The 23602-nt window shown below is 45.4% G+C and overlaps 1 protein-coding gene across 2 annotated transcripts in view; it reads right to left on the bottom strand.

Annotated features, from left to right (window-relative positions):
* The window catches only part of NR3C1 (nuclear receptor subfamily 3 group C member 1), a 65997-nt gene extending 51240 nt beyond the window's left edge, over window positions 1–14757 (bottom strand). Inside the window, exons 1-2 of one of the 2 annotated variants that reach the window (XM_071569835.1) lie at window positions 14579–14757; window positions 11527–12715 (exon numbers count right to left, since the gene is read on the bottom strand). In XM_071569835.1, coding sequence (XP_071425936.1) covers window positions 11527–12701 — 1175 coding nt within the window. In that variant the 5' untranslated portion in view covers window positions 12702–12715; window positions 14579–14757. Of the gene's footprint in view, window positions 1–11526; window positions 12716–13457; window positions 13669–14578 lie in introns of those variants that run through there. The other variant, XM_071569834.1, reaches the window with a different exon arrangement.
* Window positions 14758–23602: the final 8845 nt, after the last annotated feature.

Raw genomic sequence — 23602 nt, 5'->3', positions numbered from 1 at the left:
TTTAATGAATCAGGCACACAACTTGCAAATCACCTGGCACTGCATGAGAACAGATTTGTCTTCTTTGGCTACAGAAACTAATTCAGCACAGAACTTGTTAGATGGGTTTTGCTAAAAAAGAAGGTGTCAGAGGAGCTTCCTTGGTAGTTCAGAAAATGGCAGACGTGTGGGGCTTAGTAGAAGGTCAGCATGGGCAGAATTCATAAAGTGACATGAAAATGAAACCAAGGGACCTCAAGCAAGAGCAGGACTCAGATCCTACACCAGATAAATTCCCCCACAGTCAGGGTGGCCGAACGACCTCTCAGCCTGGGCTGGACTGGAACAAAGTAGGTCAGAGAAAAGGCTTTTGCTGAAACACAGATTCAAGTAGCAGTTCTATTGCAGCACTGAGGGAGAAGGCATTTGTGATCCAGGATCACCTTCACGCTTTGTGCTGCCTCAAATAACAGAGACTATACATTTAATGTACAGTTTTCTTTTAAACTTGAAGCTTATCAAAACAAATAACCCAAAAAGCATTACAAGTCTCCCTTTTCCCCCAAAAGGGATTACATCATTTATAAATCAAAAGGCAAAGACGTAAGATCATTCTCTACTAAGTGATTTTAATCTATGTTTGGAAATCCCAGTAAGGTACTGAAAACAACTTGCTTAATTTGTTTTCATGTAAGTATTAACTTACAACCTTTCACCTTTTTTTTTATTTTATTCCCTTTCAACCACTCTTTTCATAGTAAGTATCTTTTCAATACAGTAATTTAGCATATTAGTAAAATCTAATCCTACTGAGCTGAATGAAAATAGAGTAAATTATCAATTTCTTTTACAGAAATTGAAGCATTAAGAAGTGGTGTGAACCTTCAGCCTCATCACAGTTTTTTCTGCTGGAATCCAGAGATTACATCATCTAACCAGAGATGACGATAGAAATAAGCAAATGAAAATGAAAGCAGCATCCTAAAAATAATTCATATCTCTTTGTGGAGTTTCCTTATTAAGATCTTAAAACATTCTGAAGTTTGAATTTTAAAGTTAAAATTAGACAACAGTTTCTTGCACTCTTTCTTGCATGAAAAAATCTTTTCATAGAGATGAATCTGTTTCTGACAATAGTAAAAAGCAGCTCATTTCTTTAGGCCATTTTAAACCATCCCCCTGCTGCCAGATATAACTCAGGACAATCTTTTTTTTCCATCTTTTACCACCAAAATTTCTTTATGCTCTGGTTCTGAGCACACATCCCTCCCCTCAGCTCTCTCCTCCCACCTGGTCCTTCCCCATCCTGTGCCCAAGGCAGGTGTGTCCATCACTTCCAGCAGGGCCATGACTCTCGTGCCAGGGAAGGGCTGCACAACCACGCAGGGCCCTAAATCTGCAAAAGCTCGTCCTGATAGCATCGCCTGCTCTTCCCACTTTTAGTTTCCCTTTGAACACACAAGGTACAGCCCCATCTCTTACATAACCGGTTGCCCTCCATATCTGAGTCTCACTCGTGTTACAGAGAGGCGACACATCCGTCCAGAAACTGCAGAGTCGGCAGCTTGGCCAGTCTTGGTTTGATGGGCTCCAACACGAACACCTCGCTATGAGCAATGGCACCAGCACCTACACACACACAGATGTCACCACCAACCCACCAGCAAGTGTCCATCTCCATCTGGTCACCTACAGGCCACAGCCATTTCAGTTTATGTTTGGTGTAAGTTCTGTCTCATCACCTGCCACCACAAAAAAAGTCAGGAGGAATTTCTTCTTTAAAAGGGTGGTCAGGCATTGGAAGGAGCTGCCCAGGGAAGCGGTGGAGTCCCCAACCCTGGAGGTGTTCAAGGAATGACTGGACACGGCACTCAGTGCTCTGGTCTACTTGACAATGTGGCAATTGGTCACAGGCTGGACTCACTACCTTGGAGGTCTTTCCCAGCCTAAATGATTCAGTGATTCTTTCTGGAAGTGTCTTTTATTACAGGGTACAATGACAGAACAGGGCAAGTTTGAGGCATCTCAAAGGCTCCTCCAAAATCCTGAGGTCACTGCCAACGCTTACCAACCCCCCTCCCTCTCCCCCTCCATGGACTCTCTGTTGGCTTCCAGCTCCCTGAGATCCCAGCTCCCTGCCCAGCACAGAGGGCTCCACAACCTGCCCCCACCTCCCCCTTTTCCCACAGCCAACTTCTGACTCAGCCAATTCACCTGCTGGTTTAAGCCTTGTTTTAAGTAAAGTTTTTCCCACTGATTAAAGACCAACTTATAAGGAATTCTAGCAGCCAGAAGAATCTGATTTGCCATTTATACATAATGTTAATAGTTCAATAAACATTATCTTACTAAAATTAAACTGTGAAGTGAAATTCTGTACTCCTTCACACATACCCAGCATCCAAAAACTATTCTGGATACCAAGTTTGTGATCTCTAATTTATAAAGCCTTTTAAATGCCTGTTCTCAAATAAGACTGTTTTGATTTTACTGGCTTATGTTCTAATCTCCTACATGTTTTAAGAGAACCATGATGCAGAATTCTATATTTAAAAAAGAAAAAGTCTAATCATACCTACAAGTGCATCACCTTCATACAGGGACCACGCAATTAATTTGGGAGCAAATAGTACATAACACAACATTAACAGAAATTCAACAGGCAAAACAAACCATCAAAGGCCCTGACAGCAAAAGTAACCCACAGAAAAAAATATAACAGAAACTAAGAGCCAGGTAATATGAAACTGAAATCAATATGCAAACTGAAATCAGACATGAAACTATCAAGTCTGGAAGCCTTTTTTTTTCTTAAGTTAACATGCCTGGGCTGCATTCTTGCACAACAAATCCACACGTGTGCATGCAGCACATCCACGTTGTCAACACTGATTTGTTCAATGCCTTTGCTGATGGCTTTAGGAAGTTATTAATTCAGAAAGGTAGGAAAAAATTTAGGGGAAAAGAAAACCAAAAACAAGTAAGAGGAAAAAATGTGCAGGTGCACAGCGATGGACAATGTGCCTGTGGAAAGGTGTGCTCATTTAAAGGATACTGTAATGCATTTACACCATCTGACCAAATGACAAGCTACAGAAATCATACACAAAATGTCGACTTTAACACATTACAGCTGTATCCACACACACACTTTGTTCTTAAGTGATGGGAGAGATCCTACAGCCCTTCCCTGACACCGCATCTATTGGAACATCAAACTCCTCCACAGCCAAACCACGTGTTCTCATCTCTTAAAGATGTCAGTGAATGCATTACAAGGAGTTTCGCACAGCAGCAGCTCCAGCACAGCCTTCTAAAGTCCAGTGGCACCCTCTGTCCCATTCCCCACCTCCAGCACCCTGGAGAGGCTCCTGTGGGATGCTCCACCACGAGGCCATCAGCACTCACGGCATTGACGCACTCTGGCAGCACGATTCTGTCCGCCCGGAGTCACACCAGACCCTGTTACCACATCCCTACACATGATCACACCAGGAGAGCTGGTTCTCCAAGCCATGACACCAAAAATAAACCACATCAGCTGCTCTTCTCTGTCACAGATTCCAGGTTCTCGGCTCAGGGCAGAGCAGTCCACAGCAGAGTAGACCTGCTGGAGCTTGACAACAAAAACCACCAAGGACCCCCAAAACTTCACACCGGTGCTCTCAAAGCAGGCTGTGATGACAGGGGAAGGCATGGAAACACCAGGCAGGGCTTGGAAAGCTCCCAAGGGACTGAAGTCCAAAGCAAGGCCAGGTGCACATACACCCTAAGCAGCCGTATCCTTCCCAAACATCCAGCTGGGAAAGAGGAGAGCCACCCAAGTCCTCTCTCATCATATCCAATTCACACAGCTGGAAAGGAGCTGTGTAATGGCTGGAGGATCCTCATCCAAGACTAAAACCTCATTTTCTAAAAATTTCACAGCATTTCTTACCACAGACATCCCGTTTTCACACCCCTCTCAACAGTGAGATGCAGCCAAGCTACTGCCCACTTGTGAACAAAGAGGTCATCCATGTTCCAACCCCTCTTCTCCATGAATACTGCCAGGAGAAGCAGCAATTCAAATACTCAGAAACAGGTACACACATTAGCCCCCCCCAAATCACCCCCAAGTTTCTAATAAGAAAAGACAAAGTCCCTGATGCAGCCAGACCACAACAGATCTTCTGGATATGGACAACAACAAGACCCTCCCCAGTTTTCTCGAGATCAATAATCAAAGCATCATAATTCCAATCCTCCAAAATAAAATCAACAAAAACAAAACAAAAAACAACCCAAACAAGCCATTTTCATTATTTCCTTACTTGAATCAAAGACAAACTTCACTGATACTGCATTATTTGCTCTTCCCTGACACTACAGTGTGTTCCTGAGTTTCCCAGGCAGTATTTTGAGACAAACTACTCTTTTGTGCCCTCATTTCTCTTTTAAAACTCACATCCTGAGCAGTACTTGCTAACTTTAAACTCAGCTACACAAATAAAAGCAACCAGATATAATAAGTATCTGAATGAAGCAACACAAGACTAAATGGTGCCCCACTGCTCCCAAGTTTCATATTAAATTTTCTGTGACCGTGGTGCAGAAATTTGATGATCTCCAGCTGTTTTCTGACACACAGTAACTGTACAAACATATTACAAACAGTATGAAGAATGTATTACTGTATAATCCAATATGAAACTCAGTTTCTTTACTGAATTACAGTAGCAGTGAACTGAATTCAAGAAAGATGTGATCATTATTTCAGAAATCTTTCCACACCAGTAGTTTTGCCTTTGCCATCTCAAAAAAAAGTAGAAATTTTGATAAAAAGAGGAAGTTGTGCATGATGCTGCATCTCCCCAACAAAATATGGGCAGTTTGTTGGGACATTAATTTTCAAAGTGTCTCAGAATTTTAATTTTCTACGAAGTTTTAGCAAGTCTTTAAGTACAATCGGAATATGGAGGTTACAAGGTGACAAACTGACACAGACCATATCAAAAAGGTAGTTGGCTGGTACACAAATGTTCTCCACACAAGATGTCAAGATGACTTCTGAAGAGCCCAATTTCCTCCAGAAATCCACACACAATTGTGGTGATTATTGATTTAAGGCGTCACTATTACAAAACTCTACATGATATCCTGGGTAAGTAACACCGTGTCCTGGAATCTAAACTCGTGTCTCACACACGAGCAACATGCAAACCTGACATAATCTCTACCACCTCCATTCCAAAACCCAACTCCTGGTGCCTGCCAGCATTACCTCTCCCGAAGGAAGAGCCTGGGAAGCTGCAGCTGCACATCCTCCTGCTCCTGCCAAATACACCTCTGGGACACGTGAGGGGCCAGGTGATACACCTGGCAAGACGGGCCACAGGCAGCAGAAGGAAAATCTTTTGTCATGGTACATATAGTTCTATTTCGAGCACTACAGGGCATGGCTTGAGCACAAGGAGACATTGCTTCAGCCAGGGATGGAATTCCAGCAGAAAACGTCATGGCAGAGCTTCCTGCGAGCTGACTCAGGTCAGAATGTAGGAGGGACGGTCACATCACCATGCTTGGAGTGAAGGTGAGGTAAGAAGGAAAATCTCAAGGACAGACACAGTAATTGTGCTAAATTGTCTTCTCAACTCGTCTCTTCTGGAGGCAGAATTACTCACCCCTCCAGTAACTACTGGGGTGCTGGGCTGGTTACACACAGAGGACAACCTGCACGTCTGGGTTCTCCTGCCCAAAGGCACCAAGAGCTGCACATCCAGAGTCTTCCAGTTTCCTTCTGATGGAGTCTGTGACACCCAAAGTGCTCCAACAAATAGATGGAGCGCACTCTGTGCAGGTCACCCTCGGCTGACAACCCTTTGCAGATGACCAGCAATGCCACGGTTACAATTTGTCTCACCCTCACAAACAGGCAAAGAAACTGTAGATTTTGCATTTCATTTTTTTCCCACAGATACCCAAAACGAGCTGCTCCAGAGTCAGTGCCAAAACAATGAGCTGAAATTACTTTTTTTTGCATGTGTCATCTATTCCAGCTGTACTGGTTCACTCCTGTCCCAGAGGGATGAGGCCATCCACTGACAGCATCTGACCAGTATTTCCAGAACCCAGCACTGAGAACAGGATTAACTCCTGGTCTGCGAGTGCCTTGGCTATTTAAGCAAAGGCTGTGTTATAAATGGGTATCAATGGGTATCACACTACAGTGAATCAGCCAGAAAACCACTGGGATGAGAACAATAATGTGTATATGCCACAGTGCCACACATTAATACTTCAGTAAATAAGATTAAAATTTGTGTATGCTGGAGACTCTGGGAGACAAAGGCTGGAAACTAAAGAGAGCTGAACCCAAGCTCCCCGAGCCTGGTGCACAGTGTTCAGTACACTGAAATATTCTTCCCAGAAACTACCTTGCTGCACACACATTCATTCTGTGTTTCTAAGAACAGTTCCAAGTCAATCACTTTACAAAGGCATTTCCAAGTTCATTGCTATATGCCAGAGGTGACACATTTGCACTTATTTTAATAGCATGAACCCACAATAATTGTAACTACGGCTCTACAAAGCCTTCCCATTGCTCGTAACTTGGATTGAAAACAGGATTTTATTGGTATGTTGTTTAACTCCAGACTAACGCCATCAGAAACATTTGCAGAACACACGGATTACACTAGACCAGCACATCAGGGTGGGACAGGGACCCACACAGGATTCAGCTATCCCAAAAAATAATGGTTGTGTCTCCAATACTCCACAAACAAGGGTTTGAGAAGGAGAGAAGTTCCTACCCCACTCAGCTGTAGCTATAAAAGGGACAGACGCAGAAAGGCAGGAGGACTTGGGAACTTTTTAAAGCATAAAAATAATTCCAGTCTGCAGTTATATATACATGTAAAATAGGCCCAGCTTGTTCAAAGAAGGGAAATTTGCTTCTCCAAGAAAAACGGCTCTCATGGTGTGTACATTGGTAAATATAGCAATAAAGTCATCATGGTAAATATACGATGTAGGAGTTGTGTAATACCTGTATTTCACATTTCTGAGACATTTCGTGAGTAGGGCTTGTTTAACTATAGCTTTGCATTCAGTGGCAGCAGGAGAGTACAAGGGGTTCAGCCATGAAGATAGAATAAAGACATGAAACAGACAACAAAAATCAGCTTGTTTTATAAGCCAGAACTCTGTTTAAAATAGAGACATTATAAAGGGAAATAAATTAGCACAATTTAATAATTTGGGTTGGACTTGCAACAACTACTCAGTGATCAACTCAATGAAAGGATGAGCCAAAACTGGGGAAAGTGGATTACATCTTACACAACCTCTCATTTACCTGGCCACCTTCTCACAGCATCTCAGAGCACATTCTGCAGGACATGTCTGATTCACCCCCTTCTGCCAAAACAACTGTTTAAATTTCTTGCCATGTATTTCTAGACTCAAACCCCAAGTACAGTATTACATTAAGCTGACAAATCACAACACAGGCTGCTGGAACCATGAGCACTCCAAATAACATGTCTGGGTTTTATATCGAAATAGAATTATTAAAAAAGACCAAATTCCGGATGTCACATACATTACATACTGCTGAGTCAGGCAGCACTTAAAGCACTGCATCCAGTCCTGCCAAGCCACCGGCCTTGGCCAACAGCCGAGTAAAACAAAGCAGGAAGACAAACGGACAACTGACCTTTACCATTGCTGGCAAACAATCCCTTTTTTCCCCTTCCTTCTGCTACAACACCTGAATCCAAGAAGAATCTCAGTTGAAGCCTGAGGGCGGAAAGGTAACTTCTGGAAGCGAGGCTTTGGACCGTGACCGACCAGCAAAACTTCTCCCCCTTCCAGACTCTCCTCCTCTTTAATGGCTTCTCTCAGCTCTTGCCCTTTCTTAAACTTCCTTAATGATCCTTATCCCCCACAAGCTTAAGTACTAGGAATGATTTCAACTGTAACAAGAGAAGCCATAACACTGCCAGCGGGGCCCAGTTTCTGTGAATTCTGGCTGTAGACTCAGAGCAAGAACACAGAGCAAACCCTGCGTTGCTGGGCTGGTTCCCCGCATCCTTCACTCTCCCCACAACAAGCCACATCTCCAGGAAGTCAGAGGAATAGGAGCTGAGCAATGGATTTAATGTATCTACCACACAAGAGCCCTAAAAGTGTGTGTTGTTAAAACCATTCCCTTGAAATTGAAGAATTTTACCTGTAATAAATCACAAATAACATCCCATTGGAGACAGACCCCAGTAAACCCTCCAGTTCTTCAGTGAAGCATTTACCAAATGCTTTCAGTGTGATTTACTCGTCTTTCAGCTGTTGTCTCACTGCCATTAGAGAAAATCTAAGGCAAACTGCCTCCATTGGCCTACTTTTTTCCTCCCTTTTATTCCATCCACCTTTTTAGTTCACTCTGCCTGGAGACCCCAAAGTGAGCCCAGACGAAGCCATCCTGCTGGGTAGAGTGTCCCTGCTGCCCAAGATTTGGAGTTTGAGGAGGGGCAGCTCAGTGTTTTAGCTGCAAAACATGCACATCAGCACAAGCACTGGCTGATTCTTCCACAGACAGCAATTTATTGATTATTGCCGATTCACTCTCATTAATCAAATTCCTGAAGTTTCCATTCAGCTTGTTAACTTCAGAATCCTTCCTGCTGCTCACTAAAATTGATTAGTTTTCTCGGGTCTGATTATCACTTGTCTCATTAAAGCCAGCACACTGTGCTATCCTTAGAAGCAAAACCACTCAAAAATGGCATGACATCAATTCCAGCCTGTGTGGATATAAAGAGACATTCCAGGCTTCCCATTAAACAGGCAGATTAAATATGATCTGAACACCAGGACTGAACCACAGCTTTTCCTCCCATATGTTCAGTCTATAATTAATATGTTAATAATGGCCAAATAATCCTAACAACACCAAGAAATATTTCTTTTAGGAACCTGAACCTTCTCAAAACCCTGGCCTCCACCTCTCACAATTAGTACCTAAAAAAACTAGACCACAGGAACCTGGCAAGAGAGTCCTTCCTTTGTTTCTAAAACAAATGCCAATTTTGTTGAGTCTTCTGCAAGAAAAACAAACAAACCCACAATACAGTGCCTTAAACTAACCCAATTTAGACCAAATATTTCTGACAAGGTTCAGGAAGAAAGAGAATTCCAGCATCAAACCCTGGGTTCATTAGTATCCCAAACACTGTAAAAAGAAGATGGAGTTGCCTGAATGTTAAGGAATAAAAATAATAAAGGAAACCCAAACAATGCTGGTTTTAGAACTGGACTTTGCAGTTTTAGTGTATAAAAAACTCTGGGGAAGGAAGAATAGCTTCCATAAAGCTGAGAATAATGATGCAAAACTCAACTAGAAACCACCTCGAATTCTTTACACATTCCATAAAGGAAAAAAAAATCTATTATCTTACAGCAAAAAGGAAGCAATAAAATACATGACGACCTTGCAGGAAGCAAGAACGTCAACACTTGAGGGCCAACGTGGATAACACCCAGCAGTGGTGGAGGCAGCTGGGGCCAGTGCTGCCGGGACATTCCCTGAACTGTCCCGGGAGCTGCTCCGGACTCTGCCAACCACCCCTGCACTTCTGCCCCAGCCAACACAACCACCCTCCCAAGAACTGCTCCATGGAGCACTGATAACACCTCCCACTGCTGGCCCTTTCCCTCCAGGATCAGCTCTGCCCACATTTGCAACCTGAGCAGGGACCTTCATCCCTGCGGGATCAGACATACAGGATAGAACACTGGTGTTTAAAATCCCCCAAAGCTGGACAAACATCTCCATGGGTGCTGGGCTCCACCCACACAGCCCTGCAAAATACAACCAATGCACCAATTTGACAGAATTACTCCCAAAAGTGACATTTTTATCTCCAGGGGATCCGCTTACTTAAACCATCCCTGAAATCCTCCTCCCCAGCGCACACTTCTTGCTTTGATACAGTTTATAATTGTCATTAAAGATACTGCGAGAGCAGAGGAAAAAGCCCCACCAGAAAATCCCCATGAAACAAACTAAACATGAAATTGCACAGATTATGCAAAAGGTGAGCTCGCTGGATTTCTACTCTCTCAAAATAAATCATAAGGCATGTTCAATATTCACATACCAAGGTGGAATCTATCCATTAATTTTGATTTTCTTTTCTGGATCCCTTACATTACAAATTGCTTTTAACACTTCAAAGAAAAAAGCACATATTGATGACCAAAATCACGATCTATGAAAGAAATTGAGAATGAAAGCAAGCTAAAAGTTGTCCTTCTGAAACAAAGAAGAAATCCTCACACACCTCATTCCAACCATGGGAAAGTAGAGCAAGTATCACGCAGGGAGAGCCCTGGGATTGGCTGGGAACACCCTGGGGATCGATTGTCAGCAGGGCAATAAAAACCAGAAAGTTAAACCAGATATTTCTTTAAAAGCCTACAAATACTGAGTTTATGTATAGGGACTTGTAGAGCCATTTTCTAATGCACTCCAAGGCAAAATCCTCTTCCTTCACAGAGGCCAAACACTGCTCATGTGAGTAGTTGTTAAACACGACAGCTGAGGAACACAGCTGGGTGTTCATACTGAAAATTTACAACCAGGAGTTCAACCTGAAATCCTAAGGGAAACTTGTAACTGGGTATACATACTGAAAACACACAACTGCATGTTTCCCCTGGAATCAGAATGGAGACATGCAGAGCTGCACACTGAGCTGCCATGGCCGTCTTCACTCCTCAAGGAGTGTTTGACTGGAGTATCTGCACCTCTGGATTAACTGTAGAAAACACTACGAAAGCACTTGACATAGGTACTACTAAACAGCTTCCCTAATTCACCCTGCTCCCAAACCCTCTTCTCTCCCAGCTGCCCTCCTGCCATTCTACTCAAGAGTTAAATTCCAGGTATGTTTAAATCTGACTGCAAACACTCTTATCTCTTTAAATGCAGTTATTGAACAAGCCACAGAGTATTTCCCACTCGGAATCTTCTTGTCCATGTAAGGTAAATGCGATACCGAGCACAGTGAAAACTCAAATTCAGCTTAAATGTAATTTCAGCAATTTACCCAGCAACTATATTATTTTTGTGCACAACATTTAAGTAATACTAGGAAGGAAAAAAAGCCCACAGTGATTGATCCTCTAACCCTCGGGAACGAAAGAGCTTTTGTCTACACTCAAACACTTCCTTCCATACTGCCTGCATATGGATCCTGCTACCACATACTCAATTTTCCCTTCAGGCTGTATCTTGAAAGTTTTATTTCTATTTATTTACTTTTTAAAGCATGACAGCTCCTCTCTTCTCATTATCCTTTAATAGTTGAGTAGTCAGTTAAAGCTGTTGTACCATGGCAATAAATAAATACTTCTCAGAGAAGTCTAATCAGCCACATGTACCAAAGAGAAAAGGGAAAGGAGGAGGAAAAAAAGGAAAAACCCAAACAACAAACCAGCATGCACAGAGTTGTGCTACACACATTTGTAGCATTTTAATAAATAGCAACAAAAACTAATTACCTTGAATAGCCATTAGAGAAAGCAGGTCTGCCAGAAAGGTTGAGCGTTCCCAGAGGAGCCAACGCCTCATCCCCCGATCCCTGGCACCTATTCCAATTTTCTGACCCGGCAGGAAGAGATGGAATGATATTAAAAATTGGTTTTTGATCCTGCTGCTGAGAGAGTGATGCAGTATTTAAATCATAGTGGTACATCTGTCCCCCAGAGGTGCTGACACCGTGTATGGAGATGGCCGAGACTTTCGTACCCAGCAGGTTCGACCCAGAGAAATTGGCCTGGCAGTAAAGTGGGCCCATGTTTTCTTGCTTGATGCCAGGAGTACAGAGTTCAATGAAGTCTTCCTTCTCTGTTTTCACTTGAGGCATTGGCATTTTGGAACTGGGTAAAAGCTCACCACGGTCATTAATTTTAGGTTTAGTGTCAGATAAAACGGGAGGCTTGCAGTCTTCACTGAGATTTCCTTCCAGGAGAAAGGCATCGTCTGCGGAGATGGGGGACAGCAAACCACCATCATCGAGCAACGGGTCCAGACGCCATGGGCTCCCATTGGGCTCCTTGCCAGGCGATACCGGCGGCAATTCTAAATCCTGGAGAATATCCAGGGTGCTTTGGTCTTCAGAGAACAACTTCAAGTTGCCACCATTTGAGCCAACCTGGCTTTGGACTGCAGTTCCTGACTCTAAAGGGACGTTGCGGCCGGCCATGCCTGGGAAATCCGGCTCAAGCGGCACCTCAGAAGATACGGATCCCTTCGCGTCCTCGGCCAGGCTCGAGGACTTGTTCAGGCTTGCAATACTTTCCTCCAGGAGCCTGAAGTCCGTTTCCCCAGAAGAGATGCCAATTTGGCCCTGGTGCGAAAATCCAAGGTCGTTTCCCATCACTTTTGTGTCTGTTTCACCCATGTACAGTCCCATTGAGAGCGACACTGCCTTGGAAAGGTCTGGCTGAGGCACATTGTTTCCTAATCCTTTTGAAAAGTCAGCCAAAGCAGGTTGCTGACTGGAATCCGACTGAGAGGACGTAGGGAGAGGAGTTGTAGACACAGGGGCTTGGACAGTGGCTCCACCCCTGAAGGGTGGATGGAAGTCCATCACGATCCCTCCTTTGGTACTGATGAGCGCATTTTTCCTTGTTTCGTCTTGATCCGATGGGTTAAGCAATTCTTTGGAATCCATTACTTTACCATTAACTATAAAAAGATCAGAAGCAGTCAAAGTTAGTACAGCAAGGACACATTAATAACAGCTTAAAAATAAAACATCTTTTGCCTGGCAAACCTGGTTCAGCTACTCTGAGAACGAAGGCAGGGCAGACTACACTATGAGCTGACACGTGCCACGTCCCTCAAAACACACTGTGCTTGCTTTCAGGGATTTTATTTCTTTTTTCTGTCTGGTCAGGAGGAAGTATGTATTTTAAAGCTTAGCTAAACCTGCACACAACTCACAATCAGGCTACAGCAAATGACATCTCTCTGCACACACTCTCCAGCTCTGTCACCCATCCCTGCACTAAGGAAGAGTTAAGGACTGTTAAAGGACCCAGTTTACAAATTTTGCAAGGTAAATTTCCCTGGTATTTAATTACACCCTAAGCAGGGGAGAGGATATTTACCACCTTTCCCTGTCAGGTCCCTCGTTCACAGCAGGTAAGAGCCTCCGGAGCCAGCGCTCACCAGCCAGACAGAACCTGCGTGGTTTGTTGTTCTCCAAAAGTCACACAACCTCCCCACCACTAACCAGCGCTTGCCACCTTCCCACGAGTTCAGCTTAAAATGCAGCCCATCAATCTCGAAATAAACCATGCACAATTCTTTAAATATATCTCCAATTTATAAATAAAAACTAGCTAAAAATAAAGCAGGGGTTTATTAGCTTCCAACACTTTACCCGCTCACGGCTCCTCTCCAAACACACCGAAAGCAAACCTACCAAGTTTCATCTGTTTGTATCTACTACATTTTCCTCCAGCAGAGAGCATAAATATTTGGAGAACCACTGTAAATTCTTCGGCAAACTTCCTATACAGTTTGTGTACGGCCTCTCACTGCAGTCCCAGCGGCGGAGGGGCAATGCCCCAGCCCGGCCGCGGCTGCACCCCCTGAGCACGGCGATCCAACTCACAAGTTGGCAGTCGTCTTAATCATAAACCCGCGGCTGTGCCGCCCCTTCTCCCCAGCCCCGACACCGCCGCTATTTCTGAGCGACAGAGTTAAGGCTCGATCAACAAAAAGGCCCCACGTGTAAAATCTTAAGGTGGCTCTGGCGAGCTGCGTACTGGGGAAATGGTCCCGAACGGGGGAGGCTCAACGCCAAAACCCTTCGTGGGCCTTGGGCAACACGTCGTGCGGCGCTTCCACGAGCGGGGCCGGCGGGGCCGGGTGCCCGGCGGGGGGTCCCGTGTGCCCGTCGGGGGGTCCCGGGGCGCTCCCGCGGGCAGAGTCCCCGACGCGGGACGGGCACGGCTAAGCGGCTTAAGGTGGACACCGAGTCTGGGAAACTACCTTCAGCTTTGCCTTTTATTTTATTTGTTTTACACGAAGGGGAGAGGAAATATAGTTATACCATCTGGCAATTCCCCCAACGTCCAAAAACCAAAATATACGACAGCGAACCGTCCAGCGCAAGAAACGAGCCAAAAAACAGCTTCGAGAGTCTGTCCAAAGGAGGAAAACGCTACAAATACTTAAAACCACCGGATTGCAGTAAAATCGCCTTTACAAAGTACGGTTTTCAGAGAAATGTGTCGGGACCTGTTGAGCCGTCCCCTGGCACACCCACTTCTGCAAACCCAGCCCGGGCCGGGGCTCGGCGCCCGCGCCCCCTGCGCGCCCCACGGACACGGAACGGGGCCGAGCGATGGGGGTCCCCCCGCTGCCCCCGCTCCCGTCCCGCCCCGGGACCCTCCCGGGGCTCGGCTCAGCTCGGCGGGGCTCGGCTCGGCTCCCCCCGCCACGGGCATTCCTGCGGGGGCGCCGCCGCCCCCACGCTGCTCCTCCCGGGAAGGTCCCGGGGGAAAGCGCAGCCCCCCACGGGACCCTCACCGCCCTTACCTCGTCCGGGGGAGGGCGCTGGGGCTCCTTCAGCCGCCCACGGCCATGGCAGCCGCGGCGGGGGCAGCACGGCCGGGGGTGTCAACAGCTCCCCTCGGGGGCGGTGGCGGCGCTGGCACCGCTCCCCCGCTGCTGCTCCTGCCGCCGGCCCCTGACCCGGCCCCGCCCGCCGCCACGGCGCCCCCTACGCTAATTAGCGCTAATTGCCCGCGCGGACCTCGCCCCCCCACCCCGCGCTCCCCGCCCCGTCCCTCCGCGGGCAGCGCCGCGCTCGGCGGTTCTGCCCCCGCCACAAAATGGAGGACGGCGCGGCCGCCTCCTCCTCTTTCCCTCCTCCCTCCCTCCCTCCCTCCTTCCCTCCCTCCCTCCTTCCCTCCGCCTCCCCGACGTGGAGAGGGAGTGGAGACAGCCGGCTGCGAGAGGGGCGGCCGCTGCAGCGCGGCGGGGCTCGGCTCGGCTCGGCTCGGCTCGGCTCAGCCGGGCTCGGCTCTGCCCGCCGCTCTTCGCTCGCCCCGCGGGGCAGCGCCCGCCCGGCCCAGCCGAGGGGGAACGGTGCGACCTGTTGGCCGAGCAGGGAAAGTGCAGCCCGGCCGAGCCCCCCCGGCCCCTCTGCCCCCGGAGCGGTGCTGGACGAGCGTAGCCAGCGGGGCAGCGCCGCGATGCCCCCTCTGCTCGGCCACATCTGCAGGGCTGGGTCCAGCTGTGGGGCGTGAGAGGGACAAGGAGGGGAGACCACAGAGATGATGAGTGGTCTGGAGCATCTCTCTTACAAGGAGAGGCTGTGGGAGCTGGGCCTGTTTAGGCTGGACAAGATGAGACCAAGATGATCTATCTCAGGAATCCATAAATATATCATAAAGAGAAGTCAGATGATGGTGCCAGACTCCCTTTGGTAGTGCCCAGCAACAGGATGAGGAGCAACAACCATAAACCAAACCCCAAGTTCCACCTCAACGCGAAGAAGAACTTTATATGGAGGGTGACAGAGCACTGGAACAAGTGCCCAGGGAGGGTGTGGAGTCTCCCTCTCTGGAGAAATTCCAAACCCACCTAGCTGGGTTCCTGTGTCACCTGCTCCAGGTGTCCCTGCCTTGGCAGGGTGGTTGGACTGGGTGATTGCCAGAGGTCCCTTCCAACCAACTGCTCTGTGATTATTTCCTCTTCCCCAGCTGTCCCCACTGCAGGGATGGACATGGCCTCGCAGGCTGCCCCCTTCTCTGGGGCAGTGCCTCAGCATTCAGTGGAGTGCATGGAATGCCAGTATGGTTCAGGTTGGAAGGGTCTTTAAAGATCCTGTTCCAACACCCTGCCATGGGTTCTGGTCTAGCAAGCTCCAAGTTCTGGGAGCAGGGACTTGAACTTGGATGGGGAAATAAAGCCAGGGAGAAGGCTCCTTGGGGCTCGTGGGCAGCTCTGGAGGCTGTTGTCTGCTTCAATGGGTGTTTGGGGCAAATCCATGAAAAGAGATAAAAATCTCCCCACAAAAAGGCTGAGGGACCAAAAAGAGAATGAGGGGTGGGGAGAGGCACTGTTTGTCTCCCAGCAAGCACTGGATATAGATGGGTTTGCATTGAGAGAAATGGGTAAACACCACAAATTTGGCAGCATTTCACTGACATTTCATGATTTTTGACATTTTTCAAATAAAATAAAAAGCAAAAGGATAGTGCTCTGGTCTAATGTTGGGTGTGGATCACAGAGACTTGAAGAACGAAATGCTGGTGGTGGGACAATCCCAGTGTCTGGGTCTGCCCACTCCAGGGACAGCCATTTCCACCCACCACACCTGAGGGACATTTGCTGGGCAAGAAAAGACATGAAATTGTCAATACAGAAACTGACCAGGAGTTAAACATGTCAATGAAGTAAAGCAGCAAAGTCAAACATCCTGCTGCCTTGGAGAAGTAAGAGAGAGGGGGAAGAGGTTTCTCTGTCAGTGTAGAACAAGCATCCTCTTGGCTTTGGCTTTCCCTGGAATCATCAGAAACTCTAGTGACAGGGAAAGAGAAATAACAATTGTCTATCTGTGAAGACCTGTCATTCTGATTTGGGACATAAATTGAGCTTAGAGATGGCAATGAGGTAATGCTGGCACTGGGACTGTGCTGACCAGCAGTGGATACTTAAAAAGGTGGCATCCTGTAAATTACACAATATGGGTTCTGTCAGTGAAAGATGGTTTTGTCTTATCAGTTGTTTAAATGCAGACTTTGTGATTCTTCTACAAGGAAAGAAAGGACCAAGTAATAGAACAGATTTTACAATATAATTATCTGCCCTCTGTTTTTAAGTTATGAGTTTTCTTCCAGGCCACACTGACTTGTGGAAGATCCTGTTTTACTTATAAAATGCAAAACAGATGCACGCAATGTCAGCTTAATATTGGTGGTTTTCGCCCAAAAATATTAAAAATGGTTCTAAAAGTGTAGCTCTTCCTCTGCAATGTCCTTATTCTAATACATTTTTGAAAGATGTATTTAAAATAAGCCTCAAAACTGTCTTGTGGTACATTTTGAATGATGCAATGGATTTACAGCTTTCAGGAAACATTTCTTTCCATGCAAGGAAACCGGAATAGCAGAAGTCAGAGAGTGTTCAGATACCGTGTAACCTCTGTCACCAGCACGGGGATGTTGTGGAGGTCCTGAGTGCTAAATAAAGGCATGGATGTCTCTCAAAGCATGAAATCCTAATGCATTCCTGGGGAATATACCTGGAAAATTTACTCTGTTGGTCTATGAATATTCTACTGCAGAAACTATCTTGCATTTGGATCCTACCCCTGAAATTAGGTGCACTCAGATATGAGGGAATGTGTGGGAAAATATCAGCCTGCAGAGGAGAGCTGTAACTCTGCTCAGTGCCAGTGTCATGTCACTTTCTGTGGTTTGGGGGAACTGGTATAACAAAGCTGTTTATTTCTAAGACATTTAGATGAGAACATCTGTTTATAAACACTCGCTCAGATGCTTACTTACAGCTGGGTTTGTGCAGTTCTGGGTTGGACATTCCTTCTCTAATGAATAGTTCCATATCTTAATGTCATCTTTGATCCAAAATGCCTTGATTTTAGATTACTATACAGAATTTTACTCTTCTCTATGAGGGTAGTGGGACCCTGGCTCAGATTGCCCAGAGAAGCTGTGGCTGCCCCATCCCTGAAGAGTTCAAGGCCAGGTTGGACAGGATTTGGAGAACCTGGTCTAGTGGAAGGTGTCCCTGCCCGTGGCAGGAGGGCGGAACAACATGAGGTCTCTTCCAACCCAAACCATTTGATGATTCCATGAATGTCACAAGCATCAGCCCGGGAATTCATATAACAGCAGGAAGTAGCATCAAAGTCCATCCTGCAGGCTTTTCATGCTGGAATACAGAGGGCTGTAGCGTGGTGTGTGCAAGAGGTCTGGCCAGGGCAGAATAATTCCTGTTCTCCCTCTCCTGAAGGTTGTTTTCCCCTTGTTGCTAAGCACAGCAGCATTCAGTGCAAGGTTCTTGTTGGTGAAACTCAGGATCTGTAGCTGTAGCATCAGTCAAGTTCAATCCAGCATTAGAGTTGTTTGTGGTCTGCACATTCCTGCATCCACGTGGATCCTGTCTCTAAAATTTATTCCCTTTTAAATTATTTCTATTGAGTTGAGCAGATCAAAAAAGTCAGCTATTTTCTGCTTCTCCATATAAAACTGGGAGAAGAATGTTACTGATTCTCACTTCTTCATCACAGGTGCTACCGAGCCAGGAGGAGCCCAGAGCCTGCAGCATCCCACAGGGCAGTGAATGAGGGATGCTCTGCTGCCTGTGGCTCACCTGGCACTGGATAAATCCTTGTGGCTTCACACAGTTATCCTCCAAAGCTGAACAACCCCAACAAACCATGTCCCCTCATTCTTCTCCAGGCAGAAGTGTTCCCTAGGGCATTCCTACACTGTAAAAATAAATGGAATATAAAAACTTGATAAGCTGGATGTCCTGGCTGTTTTGCAATAGTAATGACCTAAAATGTGTTACATGATGATGGTCAGAGTTAAACAAAACCCATCTTGTCTAGTTTATAAAAATACATGAAATAAGTTGGGTTTTAAAAGACTTGGAATTTTGGGTTTTTTTTTTCAAAGTGCTGGTCTGGTCAGAACCCAGTGCCCCAGGAATTCTGTGGAGCCACAGGGAGGGTTGTGCCAATTGTCCTACAATAAATTTCAAAAATCTACAAATTCCCATGCCACAATGTCATAATATTGCAGAGATAATGAGCCTTGACCTTAACAAACACTAAATATAGACATTAAAATATAGAAGTGCAGTAATGTAGTAAATTGTTAATATATAATTATGGCTCTCATAGAGGAGATCAGGTGATTAATGTAAGTGAGAACCACTTTCAGCTTTGTGTACAGCATTTCAAAGGTCAGAAAGAACATCTGAAGCACTGAAGGGAACCCCCGTGACTGCCAGATGCTGACATAAATCTGCCTGGGGACAGCCCGGACAATGTGGGGGACCCAGAGATAAGCAGATCTGACTTTGACATGAGCATGCAGAATGTACTACGCAGGAAGCATCCAGGTATGGAGTGATATGGGGTAAAAATTACCCCCCCCCCCGAGACTCGAGGAGACAACCATAAATGATCACACAGCAGTGCAGCCTCAATATAGGAAGTCTCTTTGGTTATGCATTGCTGACAGCCCAGCAGGAACAGAACAGACACGTGGGTCCCTGTTGGCAAACACAGATGAGCTGCTGTGGGTCGGCACTAAATCACTGCAGGGCTAGAAGCAGCCTAGGAAAAAAAGATTGAAATTTTTCCAGATGAAGTGGTGTGCTCATGGACTAGAATAGCAGCCACTTTGTAACTTTTCAGAAATCTGTGTATGAGATGGTGCTGGCCAGTGGAGATCAGGTTCAGCTGGGTGGATCTGCTTTACCTTGGAAGGACAGAGAAGTGTGCAGGCTGAGGGACTGATCTACCAGCATCTCACTCGAAGTACTGGAATGGACACAGCTGATGGATTTGATCTCTGAAGCAACCAGTGAAGATAAACTAAAGGAGCAGATGCTGAAGAACCAGAACTACATATCAAAGGCAATGGGGAATAGAATTAATTTAGTCAAACCAAGGACAGGTTAGTGCCGGTGACCAAAAATCACATCAATGAAATAAAATCTTACTAAATAAATATTTGGAGGGATATCAGTAATTGGAAGATGATTGTTCAGAATTACACAAAGAATTTGCACTTTTGGAATAAATACTGTATGGAGTCCACAAATAACAAATTATAAAGGCCTTGAGCCTACTTGAAAGTACTTCAAAAAATAAAAGTTACAGTGCCTTTTCCTATGAAATGCCAATTCTGTAGCTGTGCCATGGACAGCTCATGTAGAGAACAATTTTGTAGGAAGAATTGCTCCTCCCCTTGCAATCTGCTGCCTCTTGCAAAATGGCAGTGACATGCCCAGTGTCTAATGCTCTTCCCAAACTCAAGTCTTGTAAGATGCTGGTTGCCTTGTAAGGAGCTCATTTTTGTTTCCTATCAGCTTATGAGTAATTCTGTTTAATTCTTGAATATCCATCAAAGTCTCTTAGCCAGTGCCTGCAGCCTGTCCATAGTTTTGCAGCTAAGACAGAATGGAATAACGATGTTCCCCAGCTGTGGTTTCCAAGGCTCAGGAGGCTGCTCCCTTACAAGCAGACCTCAGCAGCATCCTCATGGCTTCAAATTTATGTGTCAGAGGGGATTCCTGGGTCTGAGGTCACTCTAAGTGTGCTTCTGCCCTTGGCTTTGCTAGGTCACAGACTGAGGCACAGAGGGGCTGTGCTGTACCCTCACATGTCCTCCTTGGCTTAATAACTTTTGTGGGTTTTCTGTATTTTCTGGGTTCTTTTCCTGTCTGCAATTCCTGTGCTAGCCCTTGTCTGTTGTCATATATTTTGTACCTTGATTTCCCAACAAGTCCTTCACTTCTCCATGAATCACTGTTCTAGTTCTTCCACTTTGCCATCCTCCTTCCTAGTTCCTTCCTCTTTACATGTATTGATCTGCTTCATCTTGAATCCTTTTGTTTCTTCCTCTATAGAATCATGGAATAGTTTGGGTGGCAAGGGACCTTAAAGACCATCTCGTTCCAACTCCCTGCCATGGGCAGGGACACCTTCCACTAGACCAGGTTGCTCCAGGCCCTGGCTGACCTGGCCTTGGATGCTTCCAGGGATGAGCCTCAGGGTTTACTGAAGACCCAGGAACAACTGTGAGCCCTGAATTCTCCCATTTCAGCGTCCACAGGGACAAACACTGAGAGCCACTTCCTTCGCAGCTGGTTTGTGTAAAAAAGAAATCACAACTGCAACTGGAGATTCATCAGAGGAGGTTACGGTCCTGTAGAGCTTTTTTGAATGCTAGGGCTTAGATCTGTGACAAAGGGATGAAACTCCAACGTGCTGTTGCAGACAGACTGTGGAAACGCACTGGTCAGAAATGGGGCTGTTAATTGGGTTAGCTGAGGAGGAGGAGCACTTTGAGACAGGCATCAGGGTGAAGTCATGTGTAAATACACATGAACAACTTTGTTGTTTTGAAATTTTGCAGAAACATCTGGCAACAACATGCAAGGAAGAGGAAACTTTTGGTTTATGCATCAAGACCTCTCTATGAAAAAAAATAACTTGAGCTAATTACAGGATGCCTGCAAGAAAAGAACCACTTTTGATTGCAGCCCTATTTTTTCCTGCAGCACAATTCCTGATAAAAACCAGTGGCCAGTGGCACTCAGATTTTAGTGGAATCCAGGCTGTTTGCATCACCAATGCAGCTACTCTGTGGGCAGGAGGGCTGTACAGGCTCCTTGTGTTACAGACACTCGATAGCAGTGTGGGAGCTCCCTGTGATGCTAACACATTCATCTTGGTTCAACTGTTGTTTGGCACAGGTAAATTGTACTGTGGGATGAAGGCCTGACCTTGCTCACCAGTTCTTGTGAGAGGTCCCTCCAAGCCATGTGTAAAAAGCCAGTCAAATGGAAATGATTAAAAAACAGGATTTGATGTTCCTCTGTTTGCTCTGCAATGTTTTGGTGATTATGGTACTGCACAGGGACAAATTAATACACAATTCCAAGACAGCCACTATGCCAACATGCTTGGAGAATCTGAGAGGAGGGAGTTGTGTATTCCCTGGGAATCTGAGAGAACAGAGGTATGTATTCCCATACGATTCAGACATGGCAGATCCATTGCAGGAGTGCACTACACAGGAGGGTGAGACCTATTTTGTTTTAAAGCAAGTCCCCATGTTCATGATTTCAAATCACATTCTATAAATTTAGGTCTTGTCAGTAATAAACCAGAATTACATGCAACTGGATTCACTAATGAAACAAAATTCAGGCTGTGGCACTGCGAGCTTTCAGCTTAGACTCAGGAGTGAAATATCTAAGTAAAAGTACGAGAAAAACAAAAATGTTACCACTAAAAATGTGTTTTATGAAATGTCATATACCTTTTAAAACATCTGCCTTTACTGCAAGAGATATGACACCTGTTCAAATTGAAAACATAATTCCAAACTCTGCCATGTTTAGTACCCCAGATGGGTCCTAATTCAGAGTGCCAGCCAATCCCAGGAGACAAGGGGAAGAATTCTTGGACTTTCAGTAGGTGCTCTATATGAAGAAAGGATTTTTAAATATTTTCCTAAATATCACACACATGAAATGGGATAATTCAAAGCCAGTTGGTAAGGAGATGGGACATGAAAATTAAAATTCTTTTTCTGGAGACAAGAGGAGAACACAGTGTAAATGAATTTGATGTAAAGTCTAAATCTTTAAATTTCTTATGGAAAAAAATGCTTGTAGACAATTAATTGTCCCCATCCTTTGGGTTCCATCCTACTGACTGCCATATTGTGTTGTTCCAGTATTTACATGGATACAACTTTTAAAGGACTTCCATTTTAAACAGGCTTCTTCTGTGATTTTATTTGGGAGATCTAATAAAACCCAGAAGACTTATCAAGGTATTTTCTCGGTAGGACTGTGCTTGACATCAGCCTCAAGTCACAGAAATTGGTGCTAAAATTGCAGTGCTGGAAAGAAAGACGAATAAAAAGAAAATCATATTGTCTCATTTAATTAAAGATAAGTCTAGAGACAACCTGAACATTCTGGTAACAGAAAGCCCTTTAGAAGAGGTGGTTATTTTGCCACCTGAGAGTTTCTGCATTGCTGGGAACATTGAAACCCAGGCTTGTGAGTGGTTCTGAAACACTGTGATGATGAACAGCAACTCTGTCAGAAACAGCTTTGCTTAGAATATTTTAAAGGGTAGGGCCTCTCCTACTTTTTGTTCAGAAGCAGCCTGAAACCAGCAACCTTCAGCTCCTCTTTTTCCTCTCCAGATGTGTGCTCGAGGCACACCTGTTTGGTGGCACCCACAGCCTGGCTGGTGGCACCCTTGGCTGGGCTGGCAGCATGGAGTTCCTGACAAGTCCCACATCTGGGTCTCTCTGCAGCCAGGGTTTAGTTTAAGTTTTATCAAAGGATGTGGGAACAATGGCCCCAGCGTGGTTCTGATGTCACTCCATGTGTCACAAAGTTCACCTGAGGCAGATGCACAGTGACAGGAGCCTCATCTGTATTTCCAGCTCCAAGGAATCATCAGTATTGTGCTCTCCAAAGCTGTTCTTTTGCCTTAGTCATATTTTTTGACCTTTTCTAAGTGTTTTAATTGTAGAATATGCTCACTGAGAGGGGCAACCAGAAGTACATACAACACAAAAGATGTCATAATACAATGCTCTTCTTTCTTTCTTCCCTCATCATTCCTAACATTCCAGTTGATTTTTCCAACAGCCAGCAGTGAGTTTGTTTCCACAGTGACTCTTTCCTCAGTGGTAATACCTAATTTACAGCTTGTCATTGCACATCTTCATATATTTTTTCTTTGTGCATTTTGCTTTTCCTTGTTGTATTATAATTTTCTGGCAGTAAATTCAGCTTGGCATTTGATCACCTGCTCCCTCAGTATGG

Source organism: Pithys albifrons, chromosome 15, assembly GCF_047495875.1.
Source record: "Pithys albifrons albifrons isolate INPA30051 chromosome 15, PitAlb_v1, whole genome shotgun sequence".
In the NCBI taxonomy this organism is placed as follows: domain Eukaryota; kingdom Metazoa; phylum Chordata; class Aves; order Passeriformes; family Thamnophilidae; genus Pithys; species Pithys albifrons.
The sequence above is the reverse complement of the archived record's forward strand: the minus strand, read 5'-3'. Positions and strand labels throughout refer to the sequence as shown.